The following is a 9224-nucleotide window of genomic DNA, read 5'->3' on the forward strand; positions in this document are numbered from 1 at the left end:
CTGTTGGTAAATGAGTAAGTTCTGTGGGACTCTGTAGTCTCACAACTGTTTCTCAAAGTTTGGCCCTAGGACAGTCTGCCCCAGAATTATCTGAGGTGTTTGTTAAACAAAATGCAGATTTCTTGGGCTACTCTTTTAGTTGCTGGATATTTAGTTGCTGGATATAAGAAAGCTTTTCCATCTAGGCAGAATAGATTTTTACTAATCATTTTAATACAGTAAGCTATGTTTGTTAATCTCAGGTATGAATAGAATTTACTACTTTTTAATACTGGAATGGTAAGTGGTCTTTAAAGTTAAAAAAACCAAATTCAAAAGCACTTGAGAGAGAAACCCACTCAACCAAGTCATCAGATTACATATAATGGAAGTAACACAGCAGCTGACAGTAAACAAGTAATTTTGAAAGTTGAAGAATGAAGGGTGAGAGAAAACCGGCCAGGGCAAAAGGTGACTTTTAAAATCTTACAGGTCTAATGTGAACTTTTCAAAAAATAAATCCCATTTTGATTTTTCAACCGTTAGATCATATTACCTAATCAAAAATATTGCTTGCAAGACAGAAATACACTAAAACGTTGATAGTCACTACTCTGGAAGCGTGGGGCAGAGATTCTGTTTTCTACTTGTACTCATTCGGTGAATTTTCTAGCGTGAATGAGTAATTGACACGATCAGAAAACGGATTAACTTTTTAGAAAAGATCTTTGACACCGTTTCCGTGGGGATCAAAAGAGCAGGGAGTAGGGTTGCGAAGACTCCCGCTACAAAGGTGACAGGGTGGGTTTCTGTTTCCAGATTTCCACACGTCTGTGCGTTGCAGGGAAAGAGCCATGAGGGAGAAGATAGAAAGGCAGATGGAGGATGGGAGCGAGCAAGCGCCAGGCCCCAACGACAGAGTATTGTCTCGTAAGTACGAGAGCAAAGAAGGAAAGAGGGACTAAGTTTGTAGCGGCCGCTGCGGAGCTAAGAGAGCAGGGAAAGACAAATACGCCTTCTACACGCAACAATACAGCCCCGCCACCAAGAAAAGAAGTCACACCTCGCGGGAAACAGCGGAGCACAACGGAACACCACCTTGCCGGCCTTTTTGCCAATCCCCGCCCCTTGCCTGGGTGGGGCTTCGGTGGCGCACACAGGAAGGGGCGGGGCGTAACACTAACCCCCGCGTGCTGATCTCGCGAGAGCATTAGGGGGCGGAAGCGCAATCAGTGAAGGATGCGGTTCCCGGTTTCGTTCGTGTTACTGAGCGTCGTGGCAGCGGGTAAGAATTCCCCCCCGACCCCACCCCACCGCCGTCCCAAGACTAGCCCCCAGTAATCCCACTCTCGCCCCCGGGCCCGTCATCTTCACCGTGGCCTGTCGGCCCCTGACCTCACTTCTTCCTTGCCCGAACCTCGCCACCGCTCCGCTCGCCAGCCCTCCCCTCCGGTTTGCCCGTTGCCACGATCTGAGGAGTCCTTTCTCCCCGACTGCCTCTCTTCAGCCCCATAGTTTCTCTGTTTCAGACTTGCTGCTCAGTTCTGCTCCAGTCGCCGGAGCAGGCGCTCCAAAGGAAGATCAGGCTTCTGCAGGAAGCTCCGGGCAGCACGGCTTGATCACTCAGTCGAAAGAACACATTAACCAAACCTTTCTAAATCACACCGACGCGAAAACCGGCTCTGGCAGTGCCGGAGCCGACCAGGGCCCGGGGAAAACCAACCCTGACAATTCGACAGACGAGCTGCGCCTCGGGAAAACCGACTCCGACATTTCGGTAGCCAAGCAGGACTCCAAGAAAACTGACCCTGGCGATTCGGGAACCGAACACCACCCCGAGAGAGCCGACCCTGGCAATTCGGGATCGGTGCAGCGCCCCACGACAACCGACTCTGACAATTCGGGAACCGAACAGCACTCCGGGAGAGCCGACCCTGGCAATTCCCCCACAGACCAATCCAACAAGTTGGTCTCCAGCCCCTCTTCTGATAACAAGGAGTCCACCAAGCTTCATGTAAACACAGTAGCTGGCAAACCTCTGCAGACTTCCAGAACTGAACCTGGGGAAAAAGTGTTGGCAGACCCCTCTTCTCCCCAGCAGGAGGGAGAAGGTAAGCCCTTAGAACTAACTGAAGATGTGGAGCCCAAGGAGACTGAGGAAGGGGATACAGAGCCAGAGGAAGACGCACCACTCAAAGAAGAGAAAGATATGGTTGGCCCTGCCTCCAGGGAGAACCGTGAAGGGACACTTTCGAATACCTGGAGTAAGAAGGATGACCTTTATAAGGATAACCTTGGAAATGCCAGTGCAGAGAGCAGCCACTTTTTTGCATATCTGGTGACAGCAGCCATTCTCGTCGCTATCCTCTATATCGCCTACCACAATAAGCGGAAGGTAAGGCAAGAATGGCCTTAGGAGGAGGAGTAGGATTTCCTCCCCTGCAGAAAGCCTGGTGTGTGAGTATCCATCACTCATCAGCCTGTAAGCCCTGGGAATTTTTTTTTTTTTTTTTTTTTTTTGCCTTGGGAATTTAATAAACAAACTTCGTTTTTTTCCCCCTTTGTTTTAGAAATCATTTATTTTCACATCTGTTTCCTCTGAGTGCCCTCTGCTGTTGCGTCAGATGTGACGCTTAGTACATTATTATGATTTGACCCAAATGAAGGTCTCCTCCCATAATCTTGGAACTTAGAATCTTTCACATCCTGAGAGAGGACCTGAGGACCTGACAGTTTGTATGTAGTTAAAGCAGTGATCTTCCTGTTTTCAGTGCTTCCTGTCATCTTATTTCTAGCTTCCTCTCCCAAGCGTTTGTCTTCCACCTGCAGAAACAGAAAGAATGGTTGCAGTCTTCAATACCAGCAGTAGAGCACCCAGGGGTTCTATGTTCTGCAGCTGAGTTTCTGATTAGAAGAAAGGTTAAAAATTGCATATGAATACACTCATCTTTTACTTCAGCAGGGTTTGTTGTGTTGTTTAGTAACCACTCCCAACGACAAAATGATTGCATTTCTTTTTTTGTTTTTAACTGAAATGTAAAAAAACATGAAGTATAGTTGATTTACAATGTTGTGTTAGGTGTACAGGACAATGATTCAGTTTTTTTATATATATATTCATTTTCAGATTCTTCCCCAAATGATTGCATTTCTTATGAGCACTAAGAATTTAGTAGTTTCTAATAGTATGACTAAAATTGAAGGGTTCAATTCATGATAGTCAAAAGGCCTAGGACTGTGAGAAGTGAGAGAAGACATTTAGTGAAAGTAGTACATTCCTGGGAATTCCCTGACAGTTAAGGGGTTAAGACTCTGTACTTTCACTGCAGGGGTCACAGGTTTCATCTCTGGTTGGGGTTCTTAAGATCCCCAATGCCACATAAATATGGCCATGAAAAAAAAATTTTTTTAAGGTACATTCCTTATTCTACATCCAAGTGTTTATCATGGAGAGTTACCTTAAGTATGAAATGAGAGTGGTAAGGTTCAGATGAAGTAAAGTGTGGGGTGAAAGAGTACATTTGCAGATTAGAAGTAATTATTGCTTAATATTAAGATGAAAGGTGGAGGACTTGCTTAGCCTGGAGGAGTCTCAGTTGGGGAGGAGTTGGCAGTTCTTTTCACTGTGTTGTTGTTCAGTCACCAAGTCCCATCTGACTCTTTGTACCCCAAGGACTGTAGCATGTCAGGCTTCCCTATCCTTCACAATCTCTTGGAGTTTGCTCAAACTCATGGCCATTGAGTCGATGATCCCATCCAACCATCTCATCCACTGTCACCCCCTTCTCCTCCTGCCCTCAGTCTTTGCCAGTGTCAGGGTCTTTTCCAGTGAGTCGACTTTTTGCATCAGGCGGCCAAAGTATTGGAGCTTCAGCTTCAGCACCAGTCCTTCCTATGAATATTCAGGGTTGATTTTCCTTAGGTTTGACTGGCTCAATCTTCTTGTAGTCCAAGGGACTCTCAAGAGTCTTCTCTAGCACCACAGTTAAAAGGATCGATTCTTCAGCACTCAGCCTTCTTTATGGTCCAACTCTCACATCCATACATGACTACTGGCAAAACCATAGCTTTGACTATACAGATCTTTGTCAGCAGAGTGATGTTTCTGCTTTTAAATAGGCTACGTTCTCTTGAGTAAATCACACAGATTCCAGCTGACTAGAGCCTAGAACAGCTGTCTTGCACCTGTCATTTCCTGTTTAGGATAAAGGATTCTGATGTAACTAGGCCCTGTTCTCCTTATAATTGTCAATAGGGCCTTTCGGTAAATGGCCTACTCTTTTTGCTGTCAAGATCATTAACAAATGGGCCGCCAGGTGATTACCTATAATTTCAGAGACTGAAATCTGTCACCATAAATGACAGATTGTTAATCACTTGTTAATCACTCTCTTGTCCTTTTCCCCAGATTATAGCTTTCGTCCTGGAAGGAAAAAGATCCAAAGTTACACGGCGGCCGAAGGCCACTGACTACCAGCGTTTGGACCAGAAGGTAAGAGGAGGGAGGAATACGCAATCTCAGATGGACGCACCCATGGGCTTGTGTTTGGTATAGCGGCAGCAGCTGATTCTGGGCGTGCTGTTTGCCATTGCCTCTGCCCCTCCCAGACCACAGCATACAAACATCCCTGTAAGCACGTCTGCAGTGTTAGTGCTAGAAGATTCTCAGAACCTGTGCAACATCTTCCTTCAATAGATGAGGAAGCTCAGACCCAGAAACGCTGTGATATTTTTTTTTTTTTTCTAAAAGTCTATTGAATTTGTTACAGCGTTGCTTCTGGTTTCCTTTTGGTTTTTTTGGCAGGTGAGGCATGTGGGAATCTTAGCTCCCCAAACAGGGATTGAACCTGCATCCTTGCATTGGAAGGCAGTGTCTTCACCATTGGACCAATGCAATCCCACTGGGAAGTCCCAAAACACGTGATCTTTTCCCCCTTAGTTTCTGGAAAAATCAAGACCTCAGAGCAATTCCCTCGACTCCCTGCCTATACTTTTCACACTTGACCAGCACCTAACAAGATTTAACAGGCATTTGACTCACCCTGAGAATTGGGATTAAAATCTTTGATTTTATCTGTTGCTCTTTGTACAGTGAGGGTCAGTTTGTCTTCATTTTGAATTTTTCCACTGAACTGAAGATCCTAGGAGATCTCTTCCCCTCAGCCCAAGCCTCCCAGCAGTAAGATATATTCCTCTGAAAACAGATGAAAGTTACCAATGGATTGTATTGCTCTCGTTTCAGATCTGATTTTTCTGTTCTTGAGAACCTTGTCCTCCCTGCTGATTTGTCTCTAAATCAAGAATAATGAAGAGAAAAACACTGTGACCTAAGAGACACCCCCTCCTCCAGGGTTTGGTGGCAAGTCGGGGCTAGCAGAGGTGGGGAAGGGGCATTGCTTTAGTTTTTGCACCTGCACTTTGGTGACTTTGTCCTCCTGTGTTCCCGTTATTTATGCTGGTGTCTTCCAGGCTGTCCCCCTCTGAGTGTGAGTGGAGGAGCATGCGGGCACCCAGCTGTGACCAAAGGGAGATCCTGGCCCTGGGTAGGTGCCCTGCCTGGGGCCTTGGCTTAAAGGTAGTTAGCCCTTGAAAACACCATTGCGCTCAACACAATTTACCTTCGAGGGCCTAGGAGAAAACTGCAGGTTAAGGCCCATTGCTCCCAAGGCCTTTTCCTTTGTGGGGATGTGTACCCCACAAAAATAGAGAAGATGGTAACTGCTGGTGGCCTGAGGGCTCCTGTGAAAACAATTCTCTTCAAAGTCTCCAGCAGCAAACCAAAACAGGCTTTCTTGCCCTCAAGTCCAGCCTGCCTAGTGCAAGCTCTTCGTGCTCTTCTGACAGTTTCATATCACTTAAGGCAAAGTGAATCCAGTTGCATTTAGTTGTACTGAGCAGAAAACTGAACTTGGGGATTCTGGGAGGAAAGCTTAAAGCCACTGTTCCCTGTCACAGATGTTTTAAAAATAACAGTTAACGATATCGAAACACTGTGTTTATGCCTGCTTACCATCCTTACAGGAACTTTTTGAAGTAGAGTGAGTTCATGCTTTGAAAGCATGTAGGACTGTTTGGTTTGGGTCTGCACTTTTTTAAAGGACTTTTAAGAAACAGGCTTCCCACAAATTCTTATTTTGCCTTTATTGCTTAAAATATTTGTATTATATTTACAAACAGATTATACTCCCTTGTTTACCTAAATCTAGTTAAGGGTCCTCTTATCTGATAAAAAATGGCAAGGCTAATTAGTAAAAATTCCACCCTCTGTCCCATGTCAGGGGTTATTAAAGTTTAAGAAATTTAGAGAATTCCCTGGGGGGTAACCAAGGGTAACCTAGATAAGACCATTGTTTGAAGTTTCATTTAAATGTTGTGCTACCCTATTATAGAGAGCCTAAAGAGAGTTGTTTCTGCAAAGAAGGACCTGAATGAGAATAGCTAATCTCAGGGAAATTCTAAGAAAGTAGGAAGTGAGAGGAAGAGGGTGAGCTCTGAGCTGTTGAAGAAGTCTGGTGGAAAAAGGGGCCATAGTGTTTGCCATGCTATCTTCCACCTCACTTAAAACAGCCCATGACTGAGTGGAGATTTTCATCCTCTCCAGGTGACATTTGTAAAGGTGAGGAATGAAGACTCTTGGCATCATCCCCTAAGACCATGGTTACTTTATTTCCTTCTCTGTCTCCCTCTTCCCTGCCTTTCTTCCTCCCCTCTGATGTTTTCTACTTCTGCCTGTCTCCACTGGCACCATTTTCCTTCCACCTATGTGTGTGCCCGTATTCTCTGCTCCCATCTCCATCCTGTTTGTGGTCCATTCTGCTGTTCATCTTCTCTAGGAGGTATAGCTTCCATTCCCTTGCCATTCATCCTCCTCATAACCTTTACAAACTCATTAGTCCCTGTCTTTCTGCCAAGAATGTTTTCCCAGAGGTTCAGATCACCAAATCCAGTGGCTTGTTCTCCAAGCTTAGTCTTGTCCTGAACAGAATTGGACACCTACACCATCCAAGTTCAGCCTCCCCTCTGTGGTCTCTGTGCCCTGGCTTCTTGAGAACTCCTCTGCCTTCCCTGCGCTGGTGGCGGAGAATGCCTGCAAAGACTGGTCTATCTCTGTGTCTCCTCAGAAACTTATTCATTCTTTAGCCTCTGGATGAGTGACTGATGAGTGACTCCCAAGTTTCTATCTTCGGCCTAGTTCCCAGAGAACCTTGTCCTGCCGTGTGGTGAACATTTCAGCTTGTCATCCTGTTGTCACTAAAACAGAATTTCTCTTCTTTGACACATGAAGCCGCCCCTCTCAATTGCCCAGTCTTATCTCTTGGCACAAAACTCCTATCTATTAAAAGGAAAAATATCTCTAGCTGCAGTCTTTCTTTCCAATTTCCTTGCTTCCCTGACCCACACCCCCACCGATTTCACTATCCTTTTGGATCTTTTTTTTTCCCTAGGAGCCACCTTCATTGATCTCTTGCCCACTTCATCTTGTGTGTGTAGAGACCAGAGATCCGAAGCTTCTGTCTTGTGGCTCTGAGAATCAAGCTCATGGACCCTGGTGTTTACAGCTCTGCAGGCTGGTGATGTCCTGCCCATCTTTCCCTGCATCCTTCTGGGGCCTAAGGCCCCTCTTGGCAGGCAACCATCAGGCCTCGACATCCTTGCTACATTCTCCAGTCCCTGGCTTCTCGTGGCTGTTTTTCAGTTAGGGCACACCCCCTTCTCTTCTTTCCTTTGCCTCCCCAAAACCTGTTTTTTCAGGCCCCAGCTCCAGTTTGCCCATGCACCTTCCTAATCCCCCACCTCACCTGATCAGCTCTTTCTGTTTTACTCCAGTAAACAGAATGTCACTTGTGCATTTTGGAACTAAAGCAGAGCAGAGCAGTCAGTATCTGACATCTCTGTCTGGTCTCCCCAAGAAAATGAAGCTCCTCGCGGGAGCGCCCATGGCACCATCTGCAAATCTGCCTCACATGGGGCAGTCCCTGGGGACCTGAGTTCATTTCTCCTCACAATGGAGACATGCTCTTTCTTTAGGACATCTGGCTGTGACCTGACTGACGCCTCACACACCGCTTTCCGGCTGCTGGTTGCTGCCCTTATTGATGGATTTTGCTAGAAAGGAGGAGAGCAGAAAGCAAGATTGGTTTCAGGCACCGAGAGCAGGTTGGCACCAGGTGGACACATACGTATTGTGGAGTCCATGTAGCTTCACTTTTTGAGCCTCTGAGCAGGATGGTTTCTTGTGTGAAAGAATACAGTTGAGTTTAAGTTTCACTTTAGAAATTGCACTGAAAGAAACCTCCCACACCAAAGGAAAAGTTGTCTTCTGGGTCATTGTCGTTTTGAAGATAGACTCTTTGAATCGTGTTTTCCTAGAGATCGTGTAGATGAGGGTGAGCTGGTGGTAGGGGAAGGATCTCTCTAGCCAGGTGTGGGGCGCGGGGCAGGCAGGAGAGGTGCCCTATCCAGTCAGCTCTGTGCTTGCTTTGCCACCCAGTTTTTGGTTGAAGAGTGGTTTCTCTCTGGAGGAATCTGTGCTTTAGAATCATTTGAGTCTACCTAAAAAGGCTAAGTTAACTCAGAAAGACCTGACAACTAGCTCTGTACACTCACATTTCTTGCCACATGATGGCTTTTCGTGAAACTTTTGGTGATAGACCTCTAAACCTCTCAAATTCCCAATAGTGATTCTCATTTCCTCCTCCCATTTCACATCATTTAATTCACAAGCCTGCCCCTCGTTTCGGGAGGGTGACTTGGTATGGAATGCTGCTGCATGTGAGATGAAAACTGGCAAACCTTGCACATGTTCTGAATCATTTGAGCAGAGAGGAGAGTACACTGGTACACCAGACCCTGTACTTCTGCCAGCTATCTCCTAAACATTCTGGGTGGGACCATTGTATCTGGCTTTGCCTTGCGTAAGAAGGAAACCTGGGGAGAGATTTCTCAAATTTAACTATATCCAGAACCAAGACTGAATCACAGCCGAGTTCTATGAAGTCACATGTGGATTTCCCAAATACCCCAATCTTGAAACTCCTCATAAAGGCATTGGGTCTGAGCTTTATCAGGTTTCAAGCTGCCAGCAAAGCCAGCTTCCTCACACTCTTTGGTATTCCTTTAATTCAGAACTCTTTAAAGTGTTCAATAAATGGTTGATTGCTGAAGTTGTTTCCCTTCTTTTTTGTTCACCCAATTAGCAGAATACCACTGTTTTGCAATGTTTTATTTTTCTAGCTTGTAACTTA

General features: G+C 45.8%; 1 protein-coding gene across 1 annotated transcript; it reads left to right on the top strand.

Annotated features, from left to right (window-relative positions):
• The first annotated feature begins 1163 nt into the window (after positions 1-1163).
• On the top strand, positions 1164-9143 carry TGOLN2 (trans-golgi network protein 2). Its single transcript, XM_065929094.1, has 4 exons — positions 1164-1264; positions 1509-2374; positions 4388-4471; positions 5222-9143. Exons 1-4 carry the CDS (start codon positions 1219-1221, stop codon positions 5225-5227), a joined length of 1002 nt encoding a protein of 333 aa, XP_065785166.1. The 5' UTR covers positions 1164-1218; the 3' UTR covers positions 5228-9143.
• Positions 9144-9224: the final 81 nt, after the last annotated feature.

The sequence above is a fragment of the Muntiacus reevesi genome, chromosome 3, assembly GCF_963930625.1.
Source record: "Muntiacus reevesi chromosome 3, mMunRee1.1, whole genome shotgun sequence".
NCBI classification, from domain to species: domain Eukaryota; kingdom Metazoa; phylum Chordata; class Mammalia; order Artiodactyla; family Cervidae; genus Muntiacus; species Muntiacus reevesi.